Genomic DNA, 22,912 nt, shown 5'->3' on the forward strand with positions numbered 1-22,912 from the left:
ACACACTACAGGGGAGCCCTAGCGCCACCTATCGTCCACAGACAATGTACACTTCATGACCAATAAAGCAGAGATACGGTAGATTTTTTTTAATTTTTTTTTTAGAATTTGTAATGTCGGTGGGAGAAGTTTTAAGGTTGTAGCTACGCAGTTCATCACATAATTCTTCTTTCTTACATTTATTCAACATAAAACTAAATTTGTTTACATTCAAAGATACTGAATCATACGTTCAGACTGTTTTTGAGAATTTAAAGCCAAATTTACATGAATAATGTGATAGAAACAAGAACCCCCCCAAACTAAAATACCTAAATGTAAAATCTCTGCAAGGGTGTTGTCAGTTTAAACTTGCTAAAACTGCACGGGACCAAACTTCTGGTTAAAAACACAGGAGTAAAACTGTGTCCGTGAAAAACAATTAAATAGGTTCGGTGAAAGGTTAGTCTGAGAAACAATAAGTCAGTCGACCATATGAATAGTTTCTGCTCTCTGATCAAACCTTTGGTTTCAAACAGGCAATTTTAAGAGTTCTTATTTTAAGAGTGGGTGTTGAGGGTTTAAAATTGAGCTATCCAAAAGGACCCTAACCATAAATCACAAGCTTTCTTGTTCATATTACTTAATTTCTTTTCCAGTAACAATACTAATGATGGGTGTTGAATAACTAAAGATACAGCGGCCATCACAGAACTTTGATTTCTTGGTAAGGTAGTGCCTAATTTGTACATATAATCAAAAAAGTTCAGGTACATAAATGATCACATTTTACTTGCAATAAAACAATATTCAGTCATGCAGTGTTAATTCAGTAAGCCCAGCCTTACTCTCAGCAGAACCACCTTCCAACACGACTGCGATCAGAATCATAACTTAAGTGACGCACAGTGGGAAGCTTTGATACACCTGAGAAATGTCCTGTAGGGACACATGCTGCATCATCAACTGTTACTTTATTAGAGTGCATATTTACAAATGCCTTGGCAACATTTCAGAGGTGTCCCGGGGGACAGCTTTCCCTCTTCTAAGACTTAAAACCCACAAAGACATTCCACATGTTGTACTAAAAATCTGATTCATTTAGAGACAACATTTTGAACTTCTCTACAGGAACAAAAACCTCAAAGCTGCCTGTACATTTTCCACAAAAACTTTATGAAACCAAAAGGTTTCGACTTCCCCACTATGATCATGTCAATCTGGCACCCATCTTATTCTTTTTGTGTGATTTAGCAGTTACATGTACACATTAATCACCTTTAAATGCTGCTGGAACCGTTCTTAACCCAATATGATCATCTCCATCCATCTCCAGACATGCACATCTACAACACACTCACAAAAAAGAAAAAAAAAAAAAAAAAAAAAAAAAAAAGGAGAAAAATTATCATATACCGATCTCACTTAATTTGTTTTTGGAATCCTTTTGCACTTTAATGAACACGTACTGTAGTTTTAAACAACAACAAAAAAAAAACAAAAAAAAGAAACAAAGAAAAACAACAAATGTCTCAAGGGGGAAAGTGTCTCGAAAACAGGCTAGATGACTTGGTTGGTGCATTTCCAAAAACCACATCAAATTGTAAATTCTATATAGATATACTTGTTCAACAAGTCTGCATAATCTGTCTCAGATATATTTTACGTTACGTGGAAGTTGCCTATCATCACCACTTTTACTGCAAACCAGTCGACCGATTTAAGGCTTCCGAGTTCGACAGCGAAGTCAACATTGATCTGTCACGCCCGGACCAGTCCTCACCGGACGCTGTGAAGAGGCGTTTCATGATGTTACTTCAGAATAAGAAGGCCCCAATAAGTAGTGTTGTGATCGTTTTCCCCGTCCCCAGAATATAAGATTATCTAAACATTTAAATAAATCACTGCATCTTATGTCTTATAAAAACCCTCCTGAAGCTTAATTTCATTGTGGGAGGTGGATAAAGAAACGGGATTAAATATGAATTTGGATGACTGAAACTATAAGAACTCTGAACAGAGCTCGAGAGGCCTTTTTGGACAGGTGAAAACAGGTTTTCATGAATTTTTCCATTATTTCTTTTAAAAGAACATCAGCACAAAATGCTTGCATTATACAGTTTACAATGTAGTACCATGCTAGGACTGCTTGCCTCAGCCTAATCGTTTATTAGCAATGGAGAGAATCAGTGCTGTTAGAAACTACAACACTACTGTTATAAACCCCATTCTGCCTCTCTACCTTCACTTACAATGCCTGGAAGAGGAGGAACGTGTAGGAGACGTAATAACAAAACCTGAAATTTGTTTGTTTGCAATGAGAAGCTGCTGAAGTAAACAAAGAAAGAAAAAAACAACACTTCATGCATTCAAAATGAGCAGCAGCAGGAAAAATGGGTGGGTGGGGGTTCACAGTTTTATCAGCTATGACGCAGAGGCGGATGAGTGTGTGCATATGGAAGCATGTAATGCAGAGTGTATCAGCAGGTTTGTGCCATTTCTTGGACCTTGCTGGGCACCGGTTAGATACGTTTGCGTGCTAACTGGCAGATGTGTCCTCTGCTCTTTGACAGAATGGGGGTAAAACTACATTCCTGGTCTGACTAAACTGGATTTTGTTTGTCAATGTAGAAACAGTCTCCGCTTCTTTCTAAAACTCCGATCTTTTCTTGGCTTTGTCTTCTTGTTTCATACAGTTTTGAGAAATGAAGCCTGCTTTCAGTACACTGGTCTCCCACTCTGGTCTGTACTGAGGAGGGGCCCAGGCAGCTATGATGCTGGGAGGTCCGAGCTGGTGGGATGGGGGAGAGGCTGGAGGAGGCGGCAGGGTGGACAGCTCAGACGGGGGGTGCTTTGCGCTGCAGTAGATATTGGTGGATGTCGTCCGCATCGCGCTTCAGCCAGGCGGCATTGAGCAGGATGTTCTCGCAGCACTGCTGCACTGTGCGCTCAGCAGCTGGCGCCGGATGACTCTCAAAGAAACTCTGCAAGGGCAGAAATTTTTATTTTTTTTTTTTAAAAAAAGGAGCCATTACAGCCACCACAAATCCCAGCACTTAGATACTACACTGCCCCAAAATGTTTGTCACATGGGTTTGGGGAAAAAAAAAATAAGAATACAAAATCTAAAAATAGAAAAAAAAAAGTTCTGGAAAATAGGCTTTAAAAATAGATTGATTGCTTTCAGATTTATGTAGAAAGTACATTTAACAACACCATAAGTTGACTACAGGGCTTCATAGTCAAACATACAACAGCATGCTTATGTTGTCATATCATGCACAGTCTCATGATGAGACGTCCAAACCTGTCACCTCAGACAACTTAAGGTTTCTGCAACATTGACAGAAAAACTTGTTTTCAGACTCATTTCATTTTGGAGGAAGACTTATTATTTCAGAGCATTCGTCAGCTTTTGGAAATGATGGCACTTCTTTCCTTTTCTCTATATGTGGCCATCGTGTCAGAAATTAAACCTGTTGACCACACTGGACATTCTAGCAGTCACTGTCACACTGGTTTTGATAGGTTAATGCTCAGGTTCTGCTTAAAATGACAAAAAAGAAAAAAAAGAAAAACATGAATTAATTCCTGTTACATCTTCCTCTGTAGAACTATAATTAAATCTGCTCTGAACAGTCTGCAGCACCACCAGATACAAAGCATTAGGATTACCCAATATAAAATCAGTTGGAGAAAAAAAAAAACATAACTTAAAACACAAAACAAAACATGATGAATTCCTTAAAATTAGTTAAACCAAGGCACAAAACAAAAAACTATAGAAACCTCTATTTATTTTGACTGCAGCACGGCCGATTTTACATTGATAAAAGGAGGAAGTGAAAGCAGAGATGACTGTTCTGAGCAGTAGAACCTATTGATACATTTTAAGATGAGCGATTGATTTGACCTGCAGACAGTTTGATTTGTCTGACCATTTACAGTCACATCTACATCCTGCAGTTGTGCTCTTTAAGCCACGTCACGTTTAATGATCGCTCTACAGTTTGATGCTGCCAGATCTGTCCGCTCAGTTGTTGTGTGATTTTATTCCACATATCAACGGTGTACTGCATCTTTGACTAAGTCAGACTCACGGCCAGCCAAAAGCTGCAGTGAAGTTTATCTGTGTGCTGCTAGTTTTAGATAAAGAAATAAGAAAATGCAGTAAACACCCTGAAAATGTTCTTCAACTCTGTACACCTTTCAATAAATTCTGTGCAAGAGCCTTAAGTGAGTATAAGCTACCAATTTGAGGAGAAGCTAAGATTTGACTATGACTACCTATGGAGAAACGCTAAAAAGGTGTTTTGGAGCAAATATGGGTCAACCTGGAAGTGGAACAACTCCAACTACTTCTTGAGGAATAAATAAGTAGTTTTTAAAAACACTGAATTATGAAACTAACAGTTAAATAGTTGTATAGAATCTGAAAACAAAAAGAAAGTTTTATATAGTTTGGTTAAAACGTGCAAAAAGTGGTAAAAAGGTCAAAAACTACTAGAAATAGTAGCTGTAGCTGGAATTTGCTTAAAGTCAATTAAAGGCAGTGATTAAAGAGCAAACAACATTAACTGCTCTCAGGGGTAGTTTGGATTTGTGGTAGCTCTGTGCAACTGCTGATAAAAAATAACATTGTACATGAGATGCTGATGTTGTCAAGAGTAATATTCATCTGAACTCAATGAGCAAAATCTCTGATGGCATCATTCTGCTCCCTAGTGGTCAAACAAAGCTCAACAGAATTCAGCATCAAGTGTTTGTTCAACCTGAAACTCATGATTTGAATTAGAATTTTTTTTATTTTTAAACAGAATACTTGTTGTTGACATTAAGTAGTGAGATATTACATTCTGTCAGAAAAAGACTTGAGATTTCTGTTTGTTCTCACCTTCACCTCAACAGCCATTTTATCGATACCGAATCCATCGACTGTGAGCTACAAAGAGAAGAATAAGACAAATGTGACCCAGTGACAGAAAGAAAAATAGAATTGATTAAAGAGCAGAGTTTCACCCATTTACCACCTATTAAAAGAAAATAACATTGTGAAACTTAAACAACTGAATTCTCCACTGTGCTGGGGAAAAGAAGTAAATGGACACTCAGAGTAGCATCTGACTTCAGAATTCTGAAGCAAATCAGACGCATTTGGAGATTTTTTTTTTCCTCCCCTTCCCTTTTTCGCTAACCTTGATGAGCCGTGATATGAGGAAGCCTCCCTGGTAGCGATTGTAAAGCTCATCCCAATTGTCCTTGACAAACTTCCACGCAGATTTCCGGCCTTGTTTACTACTTCCTGCCACTCCCCCGATTACTGACACCGTGTCCTGGGGACGAACCTCTTCCTGCCCATGACAACATCCAGAGAGGAAAATTCATTTTTAACTCAGAGAACAAACACAAAGTAATACAATTGAAGATTGAGATTCTAAACGGTAACTAATTTTGAGAGTATATATACCTATCTAGTAACTGGTACATTTACATATGTATGCATGTCTGTCAAGACTTGTATGTATACATATTGATCTTTGCATACATATCTGTGAAATTAAGACGACACAGACTGCACCATCTTTGACTGTTGCCATTGCCAGTTATCAGTTACGTCTTGACAGGCTAACTTTATGGGCATCCTTGATCTGTTCTGCAGCCTCAATGAGCTCAGTGTAGCTGCACATGAACCACCACCTGCTTGCAGGTTGTCCTGGAGAGGCTGTTCAGCTGCAACATACTTCAAAGAGCAGACCAAAGACAACCAAAACCAGCTGCAGTTCCAAAATTACAGGGACAACTAAATTGTAAGGACTGCTACAACAGCAGCCTGATCAGCTTGAAACACCAGACAAGCAGGGACAGGGCAAGCAGGTTAGCACCAACTCAACAAAATGAAATGCAGTGGTGGATCAGCTCAAATAGATGGTGGACAGGTCAAAGAGGAAATAAAAGGATGTTGCATTACTTTTTTAGTGTTTGTGGTGGCTCTTGTTAATGTACATCCTGCAATGCAACGTACTCAGCAGGTTAACCGATTCCCTTCAGATTTCAGGACTACATCGTTGCTTGGCACTGAAGCAACCCAGTTGTGTTTATATCGGCCATATGGTCAAAGTGGGCGTTATATGCCACTTGCCCTACTTGACCTGAGAGGGGCATTCAGCATATGCTTAGGCAGATACGCCACTCCAATGATGTGCAGATTTCACCTACTTAGTGTGGTGTCAGCTTGGTAATTATTTATTACATAATAATTTATTACAGAGACTGCCCTTAGCTGCCAGTAAAGGACACTGACTGGTCTAAACTTTTTGGTCTTGGACACACTATCTTGTAGCTTGGCAAGATGGATTTCCACAGGAATGTGATCTTGTGAATATTGCAAGAATCCAAGTATGGAGTTAACAAGGTTACATACCGAGAGGGCGAAAGTAAGGACTTTCTGAATGAGGTCAGGGGCAGAGATGGCACCAAGCACTCGCTCAATGCGATTCTTCTCCTCCTGCATGTCTGCTTGTTTGTGGAGCTGAAGGGAGGGAATAGAGGGAAGAGTCGCTTGAAGGAATCATTAGTGGTCAAAATTTTTAATCTCTACCAAACACAGAAGTAACTGCATGAACTCATGCCTATTGCCACCATGCGTTTGGATTGCGACATAAAGCCCAAACACTGTACCAATATGAAACTATCACTACAATGCTAAAGTTCAGTGCAAACAGCATCTTTACTTTGAGCTGCACTGCTCATCAGTGAGAGAAATATCAATTTCAATATAGTCTTTACATCAGTGTAGAAAGAATATTTCAGTATAATATACATATCCCTGCAGCCATCTTACCTTCAGCATTGTGTCCAGTGTAGCACTGTCTCCATGCTTCAGCACTGTTAGATACACCTGGAAAAACATGACTATTCACCAACATTTCTCTGCAATATCTAACAGAAAGTCATTGTAGTTTGTGATGTCATTTATACACAGTTAATCATTAAGGCCTATGCTTTGAAATCCCACTGGCAGAAATACAATATAAAATGTATGCATGCGTTGCAAAATAAGAATTGTGATTTCATCATCTTAAGATAAGCATTTTACATCTATAGACATAGCAAGATCACCCTCCTCCATCATGTCGCACAACCCAGAAAGGACAAATCAAACACGGAATCCAGAGAGGGTCTTCTAGATAAGGGGATTATTCCGTTTGTGCCACTAGATGTCTTTGTGAGTGTCATGATTTGGATGGCTGCATCAGAGCTCCAGTGGAAATATATATATATATTTTTTTAAATTTCTGTTGAATTACAGTGTTTTATTTTTTTTTTCCTTTTACATATTGTGCTGATTTTTTTTTTATTATTATTTTGTTAGCATACTGGATGAAATATTGTCATTTGAAATAATTGTTATTGTGAGAGTAAAATCAAGTGTACTTACTGGACTCCTTAGGTCTGCAGGCAGGATCTGCTTGCCTTCTACATGGTCTTTGAATCTCCGTCTGGCCTCCTCCAGTGTGGGTTTGTGTCCTGCCTTGCCAAGCTTCCCCAAAACCAGACCTCTTAATAGGGCATCCAGGTGTCCTGCAGGAAACAATCACCTTAACATTAAGCTATTTTCACTTAAAGGTAATAAAAGAAACACTTTTTAACCCCCCACTGTCCCTCTTTGGTAAATCACACATGCCAAACAAAGGTGGCTCAGCCCTTCTTCAGACACACACATATCAAGTCAGCATCACTGAATCAGTGGAGCGTGGGCAGCATTATTTGTTACAGCAGCGAGTTCCATGACGATAGCTCTCCTTTAGACGCATGCTTCTTTAGTCCCTTGCTGGCTAAGATGTGCATAAACTTCCACCAAATCAAACTCTGAACCTTCAAACAGGACACTGATGCCCAACAACGGTGCATCAGCATTCTGTTTGAAAGTCATTTGTGAAAAGCCCTTTAGTTTAACCCTCCTCCTTATTGACCATTATGCTCTACAGACCAATTCAGTCACTCTGCCACAACTTGTCTGCAAAGCAGGAGGGCTACAGTGGAAACAAACAGACCTTTCATTTCAAGGCAAAATTAAACTATCACAGGATATCAACAGAATTTTTTTTACAGTCAAAATAAAAATAGGATACCAGCTTCGTTTCATCCATCCATCCATCCATTTTCTATACCCGCTTAATCCAAATCAGGGTTGCGTGCTACCAGTTGCCATTGGGTGAGAGGCAGTGTACACCATGTCGATCACAGGGCCACACAGAGACAAGCAAGACAAACTCCTAGGGTCAATTTAGAGTCACCAATTAACCTAAAATGGATGTTTTGGGGCGGTGGGTGGAAGCCGGAGTACCTGGAGGGAGACCACACACAGTAAGGCCCCAGGGATTTGAACCTGGAACCGTTTTGCTATGAGGCTACAGTGCTAACCACCACACCACCGTGTAGCTACATCTACTTTCAAACTGATAGGAGGCGGAGCCTATCCTAGCTGCCATTTAGTGAGAGGCAGGTGTGCAAATAAACAGTATATGGACATATCTGCAATAGAGATAAGTACTCAAATTCTTTAACAAATTGTCTTCAGGTGAATGTTACAAACCCTACAACCCTGAATATGATTAAGTTGGTATAGAAAATGGAAGGATGATGTAAAGAGGAATTAAAAGTACTTTGGTACCAATAAGAAGACTAGAAGCTCATGATCACAGACATCTCGCCCCTTCTTCTCACCTTCCCCATGTTTGCTGTCCCAGCCCAGCTTGAGGCCAATGGGTGTAAAGAGGTCCCGGATGAACTCCTGGATCTCCTCGAAGAAGTCGGTGTGGGACAGAAGAGAAGACAACACTCCCAAGTTGCAGCTGAGGTCACTCCACACCGTGTAGTTGGGCTCGTTGACAAAAGCTTCCATCAGCTTCAGCACCTCCACTGTGCTGATGATCCCTGCGCGGGACTGAGGCCACACAACAATCTGAACCTTCAGCTTTTTGAAACACGGTCCTCTTAATTTCTCAGATGGACACATTCATGTAGAATATCGACATGATGCTTTAACCTACTAAAAAAGGATCTGAAGCGGTTGTTGTTTACATATTAAAAATAAAAATTAAAAACATTTAAACTGTCTAGTCTGATCCCATTAAATCATTTGTGTCCCAATGAGATTACCTGTATAAATAAAAAAAAGTAATAGATACAAAACTTAGGTCAGTTGTGCTGATCTGACTTGAGTCACATCACAACCTGTCCTGGAGGCTTCAGATACAGTTGCTCAACAACCTGAGAGCAACTTCTGGTTGACACTGGAATGACAAATATATGCTACTAAACTTCCCGTGAAGTCAATATGTGTTGATGAAAAGTCTGGAAAAAAGTCAAGTCATGACTGATAGGCAGGCCGAGGTAAGTGTTATTGTGTTGATAACGCTAAAAATGAGGCGACATTAGAAGGAACATCTACTTTTAACCACCTGAGGACTTATTACACATCAAATGTTTTCCCTTATTTTAGAGGACCTCTGTTTTTCATCTACCAGAAGGCCTTTAACATGATGGCTGACAAAAACTTTGCTATTTCAGTTAAATGTGATGAAATTAGATCAAACCTATGGCTTAAAAACAGCAAACTGTCTGAAATTTGATAAAGAAATTTATGACTAGATGCCACCTGATCCTTTGGACATTACTCCTAGTCAACGTAGCACAACTAATTTGACTGTAATAAACTTTGTGGAAAATTCCAGACCTTTGATAATGTTAAATGTTGCATAACAGCAGAGCATAAATGTGTATCACTATTGAACAGCAGCTGACAGGAAGATGGAAACCATTTGATGAATCAAGAGTCTGTTGGTGTTGCAACACAACCAAGTCAGGAGTGAAATGCACATTCATTTCCTCATAAAAGCCCAATTTTCACAGATCTGATGACAAAATTTCACTGTACGGTAATGTGTTCTGATGAAGTTTTGGACAACTCCAGAAATTTTTGTCAAACACCCGTCATCTAAGCTCTCATCCACCAACAGTTCCATGAAAAACCAAACAAAAGCTGTATTTGCACAAAAGATCAAAACCAGACTTAAACACACATCCTGCCTATTCTTAATGATCTGCTCCACCACATCAACACAGTCTGAGCAGCTGGATGTTTCCTTTGCATTCCTTTGTGGCAGTCAGCAAAAAAATAACTTTGCTAGCAACAAACTGACTTTTTGGAGCAGTGTTCTGCAGCCTGATGTACTCCTAAGACAAGACTCCTTTGGCATGTTCTCACCACTTGCACATGACCTTGAGAATATGTGCAGGTAGTGAATATGACCTTGCAGTGTCTTTGCACCATATACACCTGACGACAGCAAGGTCCCCTTCGAGATCAATTGCACGTCTATACTGCTTTGGAAGGCATCAACCATAGTCCGTGGAAACACTGGACTTCAAAGAGCATTTCAGGGGGACACTGTCGACTCAAACCTGTCAATGAAGGCATTCTGAAATGGGAAGTCTTTTTTTTGTTCTGTTTAAAAAAAACAAAAAAAACAATCCACTATTTTGTGTATCAAACTTCTACTAATCATATATCAAAGCAATGCTAAAACAGAAATATTGAATCAACTTTTAAAACTGAAATTACATTTATTTTTTTATTCCGAGTTCAGAGCCAAACAACGGCACACCTGGACACAGAAATGAAACTCCTAGTAACGAGTAGTACTCCAAGTACTTTCAACTCTGATAAACCAAGTTAACTCAATTTTTTTACTATTATAGTATTCCTGGCCTGTCAATCAGCACAATGCATTTCTTTACACTGCAAAGTAATGGACTTTCTACACTGTTAAGGACTAAAGAGATACCCAGTGTTAGCTTCAGAAACAAGCACGCCAGTATTAGGATTGTACATGGGTTGTACAGATCACACAGATCCACATATATATATACACACACAACTTTAAGCATATCATTACACAACCTTGCATATGTGTGTGTGTGTATGCTCATGTCAATTAGTCTTACAAGGGAGAAGAGGTCATTCTGCAGGCCGAGGCGGTCCACAGGCTGTAGGCTGAGGTCTCTGATGCCTGGAAGCAGACTCTCCAGCATGGATGAGCTGTACTGGATGCGATAGAAGCCCACAGTACCAGGGTTGATCTGTAAACAGCGCATAGAGAGCTGTGTTGGGCTGTGATCAAAACTTTATAATTTTCAATTCTCAAATAATTCTTTTACTCAACATGGTAAGAAGTGAATGACACTGTATCATAACTAATGCTTTGAGAGATAGTCAACAACACCCTGAAAACTGGAAATTTAGACATCCTTCTACACACATTAAGACAAAGGAAACTGAGGTTAGGAACCTAAAAAGTCTCCCTCACAAGTTAGATGCATGACTGGACCAAATGGAACTGTTTGTACAGTAAGCAGCTGAACAAAGGCTGATCCATTTTCACTTCATTGTTTACACTGTTCACATCCTGAGGAACTGTGATTCAGACCACAACATCATTAACAGCTGCAGTCATTTAAAAGTTACACCCAAGAGAGGTCAAACGTGTATATTCATGTTCATTTACACTCACAACCTCTCTGTTTTATTGAATAATCTTTTATTTTTGTGAGTTTAAATGCAACTGTGGTTGACAGTGAGAGGGTGAGTCTGCCATGAATCACATTCTTGCTCCTCCCAGCTCCCAAATGAACTCTGCCTGGACTTTTGACGTTACATTTGATGTAAATGACTCATTAATTCAGCTCAATCCACAGCTGTTGCTGCCATAGTCAAATCATGGGTGCAGGAAATCCGAAACCTCACACTGTTCCGTTTGCCACCGATAAAAACGATTCTTCCCGTCGACGATGGGAAAACGGACAACAAAAAGCAAATTGTGTCAGCTGAATGTGACTTTTCAACAGCTGTTAATAGCCACGTGTAGCCGAGTCGCAACAACATAATTATGATAGCACTAAGTTTAAAGATCTTCAAATATAATTTTTGACAAAAATAACCAGAATTTTGCACTGATAAGGCAGAAAAACTTTCCCCTCACAAAAATTATTGCAAAACGCTACATCTACACTAACTCTGAATGTTTATTTCAACAAATTCTACTTTACATTATGTTATTATTATCATCAGAAGAATTATCAGATGTGACATCTACCTGTACTGGGTCAGTAAAAAGCACTCAGCTATACATGAGACAGCTACTGATGGACATGTTGACCAGCCACCTCATGCAATGATGTGCTGCAACACAGACTTTCTTCAGCTGAGAAAATGCGTCTGTCTAAAGCAAGACGGATGCCATGTAAAAATCTACAATATAGCTTTTGTTCAAATGACATAACATTTTTCAGTTGTTGGTTTTGGTTCGAGTCATTTTAGATGGCAAAAACTTGCTCCTTTGTTGCAGTCCAGAGTAACTATTAGCCTAGCTTGGCTGTTCGTCCCGCTCTCAGCTTCTCCAAACTAATAGCACTCCGACTGCAGTTTGCTGCAGGGAAGACACTGACTGAGCACGAGTACCTCACTGCATAAAAATAAAAATGAAAAATAAACAGCTGCACTTGTGGCAGCTTTCTGCAGTAGCTCTGGCTATATGGCGTTTCTTATTGAGATTTTCCACATAGCATTTTTCTCTGAAATAAAATATTTCTAAAAACATTTTTCTACACTGGTTTGGACACTGTGCTACGAGAGTGATTTCCACTGGTAACTGGCATTTTTTCTTTTTACCTCTGTTACGATGCACAGTCATGGCAATGGGAAAATTGTTTGCATGCTGGAGCAGTTGAGCTTTCCAAAGCAAAAGAAATTACTGGAAAAACACCCCAAAACCAGACTGTCTGAAGAGAAGTTTAATGTTTCCACCATGAGGTTATTCCATTGTGGAAGCAGGTTTTGCTACAAGAATTGCTTTATTTAATCTCTGTCTGCCAAGTATTTGTCAGATGCTTTAAAGCTAACGTAAGCTTGAACACAGAAATGCATTCAAATGAACAGTACAGCTGTTTGCTCAACATAACTTATTTGTAGCCAAAAACTTAAATGGATGTTGCCTCCATGGATAAATCATTTAAATAATTTAGGTGTCCATAAACATTAGCTGCTGCATTCCCGGGCCTTACCTTGATCCACTGGTCCAGGCCAACATCGCTTAGAGTTATAGTGGTCTCTGTGCAGTCCAGCAGAACCTTGATCTTGGTGCATTTGGGGTCCTCACTAGTACAAATGCTAATGGGGACCATCCAACTTGGGCAATCCTCACCTGTTCAAAAGACAAATGAGGGTGGCAATGACAAGTCACCATAGAGAAGTGGGGGTAACAAACAAAAAAAAAAATTTGATGCCATGTCTGCACCAGCTGATCTTTGTAAATATGACGTGAGTCTGCAGTTAACACTCACCATTATGTGGTCCGCTGGCACAGAACTTCTTTTGAGATATCTTAAGGATGCGGTCATCACCTTGCTACAAATAACATCAGTGTATGATTATCAATAGAGTAGAAAACCAGCTACCAGATGCATCTTCAACCAAAATTAAGCTGTTAAATGTTATTTCTACTGGTTAATCTAATTGATTAATCTATTCCTCCAGAAAGGAAGCAAAAAAAAAAAAAAAAAAGGAAAAAAGAAATGTGAGTTTTAAATCAGCCAGCCACTGAGGTTTCTAATGTTGCCTGTTTGCTTTTGGGCTAGCATTTCCACAAACTGAAGAAAGTGCTCAGTCTTATAGCAGACTACACAGTTTGCATTCCAGTGGCGCTCACCTGTTCCTGGTCAACTACAATAATTGGGAAGCCCATTTGCTTGGTCCATGAACTCATCACTGCGGCAATGGGTTTCCCACTGGCTTGTTCCAGACAGTCCCACAGGTCCACTGTGGAAGGAAGCCAGGAATCAGAGGAGTAAGGATCCAGGAAATTCATCTGCTCAACTGCTTCAACAGGGAAATATTTACAATATACTTCATGGTCTTACCTGTCGATGCATTTTTGTGTTGGAACTTCAAAAGATAGGAGTTCATTCCTTTCCTAAAGTCCTGCAACAAATACAGAAACACTTTAATGAAGAAAAGCAAAAAAAAAAAAAAAAAAAAAAGAACTACCAAAGCTTGGTACCAAGTTGGACAACCAACCTCGTCTCCTATGTAGTTGTGCAACATGCGGATCACAGATGCTCCTTTACTGTAAGAGATTGCATCAAAGATTTCATCTACCTCTGATGGATGGCCCACATTCACCTGAAGCACATGACATCAAAAAGGGGGTTTGATGGAAATTTGTGTTATAACATATCATATAGTTTATGAATATTTGTATCCAAAGATATTAAGTGCAATGACAATTTTGCAAACCACCGTACAAACTTTTTGTCTCATGTGAAAACATCCCAAAGTTTTATGAAGTGAACCCCAGCTGACTTTCTGCATTGCTCACCTCTATGGGATGGCTGCTGTCCAGTGCATCCAAGTCAAGAGCACGAGTGTAGTCGGCTGAGACAAACTGGGTCCAGATGTCGTATTCCGGAAAGCAGTAGTCTACACACAGATATTCAATCCATGATGCAAATCCCTCATTAAGCCAAAGATGGGTCCACCATTCCTGTGTGTAAAAACACATATGCATATGAGATGATACACCATCCTCCAAGCATCTCATTATAAAACAAACATACAAACACTGCCACGTGTGTGTATATAATTTCTGCTTTAAAAAAAAAAAAAAAAGCTTTTCACATCGTGTTTGTACTGGGTGAACGACAGCAATGTTTTTTGTTTGTTTGTTTGTTTTTGTTTTTTATTGTGTTATGCTGGATTACCATGGTGACCAAGTTTCCGAACCACTGGTGAGCAAGTTCGTGTCCAACCACGAGTGCCACCCACTGCTTGGATGATGAACAGGAATTCTTTGGGTCGATTAGCAGCGCAGTTTCCCTGGAAAACACAGACTTGAGATTAAATCCTGTGTGTAAACAGCAGGTTTCTTCACCGGTCCAAAGTCCACATCAACTGCTGGGCTGTTCATTAAGAAAACATGCACGCAGGTGGCTGGCATCAGTAGATGAATTGAGAGTGCTGCTTTATGCTAATTACATGTCAGTTTAATACTTGCCAGGTGGCAGCACATTCAACTAATCACAAAGCAATTAAAAAGCCATTACAGCTGTCAACCACAAGGGCATAACTGCAACAATATTGTTCTCAAAATAGAGCAATTGAAATGTTCTCAATAAGACCTTGAACGGCACAGAAACAATCAAACATGAGTATTTTCATGTTTACTAGTTTATACATAAGCCAGAAGATAGCATAAATGGCAACCAGCTCAAGACATATTGAGACTTGTATTAAAAAGATAATAACCTAATAATTATATGACAGTGTCAGTTTTTCCAAATTTGACTCTCAAAATTACTACAATCTTAAAATATGTTGTTTAGAAACACATTTACCTGTAGGTAACAAGGCCCCAGTTTTCCATGGCACCTGAGTGCAAAGAGAAAGAAGGCATTTCACTCTAAACATTTTCTCTAAGGATTTTACAAGTATCAATTTATTATTTGGAGAAACTCACCGGCAGCAAAATCAGCAATAGCTATGAGATCAATTTTAGGTAATGGATAAGGAACATTGAAGTAGTCTTTGTAGAAAGGTAAGGTCTTAGTTGCAACCTGAATAAACAGAAAAATAATTCAGTCATCTATAATGGGTTCGGGAAAGAGTGCCCAGCAGACCGGCAGAGGTGCAGCAGATTAAATGTGGATGAGCCATCGTACAAATGCTGCTTAATATTAAAGCTTTCTGTTCATGTATCTACTTATCCAGTTATGACTGTAAATTATATAATATATACACACCTCTGTTCAGTACATTTCATTTTCTGCACCAAAAACACAAGATGATTGCATCAACATGCTCACCTCCAATGCAAATTTCCCTTGTTCTGCCTTCCCAGTTGGTGTGTAGACACGTACAGTTACACCATCTGAGGACTGGCTCTCCACAAAGTCATATTCACCAATGACAAAAGCTACAAGGTACGTGGACATGACAGGTGTGGTGGCAAATTTTACTTCCACTAGGTTCTCGTCCTCTGGGTATGGCTTTCGATCAATAACATTCTGGAGAGGAGAAACATGCAGTACGATGGCTAAATATGAAGAAATGACATCAAAATAGATGGGTACAGCTCAGCATTACGTGCTGATACATATACACCTGATGCAAATTAGTTTTTGACATGACTGTTTGGAGTCTAAGCAATGAGCAAACAAGAGTGCATCAGTAGAGTGTGATCAGGAACAAAATTATACATCCTTTCCATTTTAGTTCTGCTAAATGGTACATGTCAACTGTGACTTTACACAGTCTGTAAAATCTAGCAGGAGTTAAAATTCTAATATACTTGCAGAAAAAATTTGACGCTTCCTGATTCAATTAAGCTGTCAATGTGTCCCTTAATCAATGCTGTACAATGACAAACCTCATTGTGACAAACCTAAATTTAGTTTAATGTTAGGTAGCGGTAGATAATACAGTCACTTTCTAGCTTCTGTTATTTAAGCTCTTAGGAAAAAAGAAGGGAAAAACAAAGGAAGACAAACACAAAGACATATGTCGCAGAGTAATTCAGACAGTGTCGGGTCTGGAGTGAACATATGACACGTACCATATTTGACAAAGCTACTCTGTCCTTTGGAACTATGAGGGTGATGTCAAAGGTGGCTTTGATAGCTGGCTCATCCCAACAGGGAAAGGCTCTGCGAGCATCTGTGGCCTGGAGGGGTACAGAGGGAAGACGGACACAAATTGATCCATACAGTATTCAGACCATGTTAAGGAGGCCTGTAGCTCACATCTAACATCAAAATAGGTCTTAAATGATCAGTTTTCCCTCTTCCTCTTTGTACACTGTCACTGCAGAAAAAAAGAAACATATGAAAAACAGAATGAAATGAATACAAGTAAAAATTCCAAACAGTGCAGTGCCTCACAGTTCTATGCATGTTTATTTTACATGGAAAAATCCATGCTATGGACCACTCAAACAGCTCTGTTCTGACATTTAGCATGGTGCTGCAAGTTTGCATCCAAGCAGAGTTTTTTTGGTTTATCACAGAGAAAAGTTGTGTTGGTCAATATAGATTAAGATCTGAAATGTGCAACACTCAACACATTTGACCTAAAAATCAACAAGCATGCCCACATCATGCTACAACTAGCCGATTATTGAATTATGAACGTATCAGAGTAGATACATTTGAATTTCAGCCTCAATCTGTCATTTTAATTCATCACACAAAACCTCCCTTTGTGCAGACCTGAGTAAGGCATTGGGAATGAGTCACCCTTTTCAGCAATGGATGCCTTTACACATCAACTTCTTTTACAGCCACTTGAAACAGTTACAAGCACCTGTGCCAATAAAAAGAGCAACAATGCTTTCTACTTACCACTTTGTAAATGGGAATCAAATTTTATACCATATTATTACACTTTAACTGCTCACTGATAATAACTTTTACACTCATGGTTCATACATTTACAGTACAGCAGACAGATAAACATCTCATCTATCAAGAAAATGCATGACTTAAAAGTGCATAAACAATGTTTTCCTCTTGGAAGAGACCCCAAGCCTTCACACTGTAAAGCCATGTTTGATATATAGGTTGAAATCCAGCAGCTGACAGCTTTTCATGAAAGTTTCCCGGTCAGAAGCCACACAAGACTGACCTGGTTCGTAATAAACTTTGCAAGAAACACATTTGAACAATATAACAGTTGGAAACCAAAAGGTTAAGAGTAAAATGAGCACAAATTGTACGATACGGTTTTTGTCTTAAGGTAATTCCTAAAAATCACAAGCAGTCACATGACCATCATGCCTCTCTGTGTTGCAACAGAGGCAACAAGAGAGTTGAGCAACACATTCCACTTTCCCAGGAGAAAACGTCCCGTCTTCCTGAGGCCATCCACTCACCTCAAACTGTGTGACAGCAGCGTACCGGTTCTCTCCAGCAGGAGTTGTATATTTACTTCTGTAGAATCCTTTCATTTTGTCATTCAGCTCCCCAACAAAGTCGATCTTCAACGTGCCGGAGCCTGGGGAGGCGTGCACAGAGAAAGTTGCACTGTTCGTTCAGCCACGACCAAAAGGGGGAAAATCTGTTATTCTTCAACAGCGAAGAGGATAAAATCTTGTGTCAAAAGTAGGGACAACCAACAGCAGCACCGAGTGAAGTCCCCTCTTACCGTTCTGTAGAACACTAGGAAATGACAGGGTAACTTTCTCATCCTCATTTTGATAGTTGAATCCTGTAGCATTAATTTCTAAAAACAAGAGCAAGAAGGCATGGCTGAGTGTCAGAAACTGAGCTTTAAAAATGGAAACTTTATGGACTGCTGAGCAGAAATTTAATCAAATAAGGTAACCACAAATAATTATCCTCACCATCTCCTCCCTGTGGTGCAAAGGAAGCTGTGATGATGTCGATGTCAGCACAGTTCATCACAATCTGATTTGTAGCTTGTATAACCTGTAAATATTGACACAAAACAGCTCAACTTATACTTTGAAATCCTTTGCTGTGTCAAAATGTTAAATTCCACTTTGTCTGAGAAAGATTGCGATTATCTGAAACATAGCCTCTCTGTGAAACCTAAATTTAGCTAGAATCTTGTATAACTAATGTAAATTGCACTGATGGCAGAAAATTAAACCTGAGCCTGGGGTGTGAGATTGCTGAGACAGAAAAGATTCAGCTATCTTTGAGATAAACTCCAATAGGTTAAAGGCAAACCTGGTCACAGATACATGATGCTGCTTCAGTGCTGTTGTTTGTCATACTCGGAGGCTGACAAGCCACAATACATATACATAGAGGATGTAATTAAGAAACATGACAAACAGCAAAGAGCTACATTACTTCACTCTTTCAATAAATTACCCACAGGTCATGCAACTTCTGTGCATTTCCCCTTTCAAGCCTGGAGGGATGTTTGCAGACTGCATTCTTGTTTTCAAGACAACAATTTTTATAAATACTAATAAACACAAAGAGCAAAGTCTATCATAAAAAGCAAAATTTTACAGTTTAGCCCATAAATGTTTACTTTACATTAACAAGTTCTTCGAAGTCCAAAAATGAAGTTTTCTGTGACCAGTATTGAGTTTTCACAAAATAGCTTTAGTTGGCCGTTTTTCACTCAACGCTTGTTTTAAGAATGGACTTTTCTATGCGAAGCTTTAGGTTTGAATGAGTTAACAGGATATTACTTAATTAAAGTGGCAAAAAACAAAGACAACATTAACAAAAAGAAAAATCTTCAGAATTAGTCAAAAGACAATGCTACAATCAAACATTTGAATGATTAAAACTTGGAAAAGAGCATTTGTATATTTTCATATTAGATTTAAATATCTCCTGTTTTTGAGTCACTTTATAACATATTTCCATTAGTCCCTTTTGCTGGTTGTCATTTTAAATGTATCATGCAGTGGTGGCAGAGAATTTACTGTCAAATGTGGGATTCTCAGCAGGTATTTTTGGCCTGGTGTTATGGTGCTAGTTGGCCCCTCTGTCTTAGCCACTCAACCCGCCACTAGTCAAGGCACATTGCCGCTCTTCCTGGTTCTAGTTCTGCTGGAGGTTTCTTCCGTTAAAATAACGTTTCCTTTCCACTGTTGTCCGTGCACGCTCAGGAAGGCAGATCAAAAGAAAATTTAAAAAAAAAAGATTTGCTGCAATAGGCGAGTTCCGATACCTATACAACTTATTATGAATAGGCATGATATTAATTGGATTAAAATGATTTATTTGATTAAATTGGGTCTGCATGGTGGTATGGTGTCGCCTCACAGAAAGAGGGTTCCTGGTCCAAATCCCGGCGGGGCCTTTCTGTGTGGAGTGTGCATGTTCCCCCTGTGTATGCGTGGGTTCTCTCAGTGTACTCCGGCTTCCTCCCACCGCCAAAAAACATGCATGTCAGGTTAACTGGTTACTTTAAATTGTCCAAGAGTGAGTGTGAGTGTGAGCGTGGATGGGTGGTTGTCTCTGTGTTGCCCAGTGATGGACTGGCGACCTGTTCAGGGTGTACCCTGCATAGGTATAACTTGTTCATGAGGTAGAACTTAAACTGACAGACAAACTGAGAAAGAGAGGGTGGGAGGGGGAGACACGATGTTGCCATGATTTAGCAAACACTAGTCAGCGTTAGCTAGCTGCTACTTGGCTTGTTAACCGCATCCGTAATCTCTTCTAAATCATGTGATAGTTCCTAAAAGTAATGCAACGGTGTTGCAATGGTTAAGGTCGCTGACATATGTCACCCTGCTCACGAACACATTTAGCGCAGACGCTGCCAGCAGGCTCATGTCCATGATCTGAGAGCTGGCTAGGCTAACATGAGAATGCAAGTCTGCCTCAACCTTAGGTAATGTTGTGCTAGCTGAATGGAAGCAGCATGTGGATACAGACAGAAATACACAGCCGTTATTCTTTCATTCATGGGTCTCTTTTGGCTGAATGAACCCGTCAGAGCGCTTAACTAGTTTACAGCCTCCAGCTAACGTTAAGACTAAGCTAATGCCTCCCAACAACGACAGCTAGCGGGCTAGTGGCTAACAATTTGTCGTGATCAGTAGAATACAGCAAATTGACTAGCAACTGGTAATGATAGCTGGTCAGATTACATAACAAAATACCCTCTAGACAACTATTAACTCAACCATTTATGCAGCCAGGTGCTTTAACACAACATACCTCCACCAGTGCTTCCAGCTTGCCCTCGAAAGTGAAGTCGATCAGGTCTGGCTTCAGAGATAAACCATAGTTGACGGGGTAAACGTCTGTTGGCAACCGTACGAAGGGCCTCCTTTCGGGCATGGTTCCTGTATTTTGGCCGGTTATACTACCGAAGACGGTGCAGTGTGTCACACTAGTTATATATCTCAGTTTTATTAGCACGGAGCTGACCAAACTGGTCCTTGACAGTGAAAATGGACAGCAGGCAGTGACCCCTCGTACGAACGACAGCGAAACAGTGCGGCCCAGGAACAGCAACATCAACTGAAGCCCTTACAGCCTTGCCAGCTACACTTCTCTCCTCTCAAAGCCCAAACAACTCTACTTAATCAGCGTCAAATTAACGAGACGCAACGTCATCACGTTTCAACGTGCGTACAGAACGTGAATACAGAATGTGTGCATGGCAGTGCATTCACTATCCTCTACACAGTAGGCTTACGTTTAATAATTTTTCGCATTTCTTGCAGCACTTTGGACCAATTTACACGTGAGGGAGATTGATAACGTTAACTCACAGCAGTCTGTTTTATTTTTTGTGTTTTACTTGGTGATTCCATTGGCGTGATAAAGTTTCAGTTTATTAAGAAATGTTAGTGAGAAATTGCTTTATTAAATAAAAAACACAATCTCAATAATTAAACAGAAAATACACGAAATCTCAATAATCCAGTATAGTTGATATGATGAGTCTTGAAAGAAATATTTTTTTCATTCAGGAAGAGAAAAAAGCTCCCTCTCAGCTAGGCATTCAAGAGAAGATCAATCTTTATTGTCATTGTCACTTTTTAGCAAAAGAACAACGAAATTGAACATCATAAGAGAAGGCAAAGACAAGAATAAAAAACATGAATAATCAGTAAAAATAAAATTGATAAATAATGTTTTGTGTATCAGGACATATTGCAGATTTGCAGGACGTATTGCACATTTGAGCATGGAAAAATATGGAGCTGTTCTATTTTGAGTTTATGTTTATGTATTTAGCAGACGCTTTTATCCAAAGCGTCTTACAAATGAAGATATAACAAGCTATATAAAAAGCTAACAATAAACTACATAGAAGGAACCCACTTGTCCGACTCTGTCAGAGGTGACAGAGTAGAGATAGGGTGCAGGCATAGAAGGAAGTGCAGAAAGATAAAGTGCAAAAAGTTCAGTGCCATTATTGCTTTTGGATAAAAGCTGTTTTTAACTGGTTTGTCCAAGCTTTCATTGCTCTGTATCTCCTGCGTATGACAAAAGCTGGAAGAGACAATGACCTGGGTTTGATGGGTCCTGTGGAATATTTTAATTCGATATGCGATAAGTGTAGATTTGTTCCATGGTGGTTCCATGGCCAATTGTTTTCTCCACTGCCCTTACAACCCTGTGGGACACTCCACAGGGTTCCTCTCCAAGGATGTGCAGCTACAGTACCACACACATGACCATATGTTAGCATGCTCTCAATGGCACAGTGGTAGAAGGCTTGAAGCAGATTTTGGGGAAGGTGGTTATTTATGAGAATTCTCAGAAAATACAGTCTCTACTTCACCTTCTTCAGCAGCTCCTTCTTGTTGGTGCTCCAGGTCATGTCATCCTCCAATTCGATATCCAGAACCTGTAAGCTGGGACCCTCTCGACTCAGGCCCCACTAATGATTAGTGGCTAGATGTCCATTCTGTTTGTTCTGGAGTCAATAACCAGCTCCTTAGTTTTTGTCATGTTAAAGAATAGGTTGGTGATTCTGTACTACTCAGACATCCAAACAGACATACTTATTTATCAATGTATATATGACATTTTTTAACAAGATGTTTGATGTCTGTTTTGTAGGACAATTTGCTCTCTAGCTCAGGTTTTTAATGTTCAGCTACATAAATTAGATAACCATGTGACACTTATGCACCTGTAAAGTGGACACCTTTCTTTTTGTCTTTTTTGTAAGAGATTAGAACATGTTCTAAATTAATGAGAGAGGTCTTTGGTAATTTGGAGAAGGACTATTTTCATCAGCATAATCCTCATAAATATCACAGAGCTGAATTGGGAAATGAATATTATTTGTACATAAATGTTAGAGATAAATGTCTGAACCTGAAGGAACAGCCTTATCTATCACCCATTTAAACACCCCAAAAAC

General features: G+C 39.5%; 1 protein-coding gene across 2 annotated transcripts; it reads right to left on the reverse strand.

Annotated features, from left to right (window-relative positions):
• Positions 1–934: 934 nt before the first annotated feature.
• Positions 935–21,117, reverse strand: npepps (aminopeptidase puromycin sensitive). 2 transcript variants are annotated; one of them, XM_072383582.1, is made up of 23 exons: positions 20,746–21,117; positions 18,435–18,519; positions 18,236–18,313; positions 17,964–18,085; positions 16,650–16,757; positions 15,901–16,101; positions 15,555–15,651; positions 15,433–15,466; positions 14,800–14,914; positions 14,418–14,582; positions 14,117–14,221; positions 13,960–14,020; positions 13,749–13,858; positions 13,384–13,447; positions 13,105–13,244; positions 10,990–11,124; positions 8,707–8,926; positions 7,418–7,560; positions 6,821–6,877; positions 6,401–6,508; positions 5,175–5,330; positions 4,874–4,921; positions 935–2,963 (listed from the first exon to the last, which is right to left on the reverse strand). In XM_072383582.1, the coding sequence occupies exons 1-23, from the start codon at positions 21,046–21,048 to the stop codon at positions 2,817–2,819; spliced, it is 2,802 nt and encodes a 933-aa protein (XP_072239683.1). In that variant the 5' UTR covers positions 21,049–21,117; the 3' UTR covers positions 935–2,816. The 2 variants fall into 2 exon arrangements, with proteins under 2 accessions (XP_072239683.1, XP_072239684.1); XM_072383583.1 differs by lacking the exons at positions 18,435–18,519; positions 20,746–21,117 and having other exon boundaries at positions 17,964–18,114; positions 18,236–18,314.
• Positions 21,118–22,912: the final 1,795 nt, after the last annotated feature.

This window comes from Leuresthes tenuis, unplaced genomic scaffold (genome assembly GCF_036924035.1).
Source record: "Leuresthes tenuis unplaced genomic scaffold, fLeuTen1.0.hap1 SCAF_4, whole genome shotgun sequence".
NCBI classification, from domain to species: Eukaryota; Metazoa; Chordata; class Actinopteri; order Atheriniformes; family Atherinopsidae; genus Leuresthes; species Leuresthes tenuis.

Excerpts from the sequence above, each read along its gene's own strand:
- npepps (XM_072383582.1), bottom strand. The coding sequence starts at position 21,048 with ATGTTGCTGTTCCTGGGCCGCACTGTTTCGCTGTCGTTCGTACGAGGG. Across the intron at positions 16,758-17,963 it reads CTGCTGTCACACAGTTTGAG|GCCACAGATGCTCGCAGAGC; the intron begins GTGAGTGGATGG and ends GTACCCCTCCAG. Across the intron at positions 2,964-4,873 it reads AAATGGCTGTTGAGGTGAAG|AGTTTCTTTGAGAGTCATCC; the intron begins GTGAGAACAAAC and ends CTGCCCTTGCAG.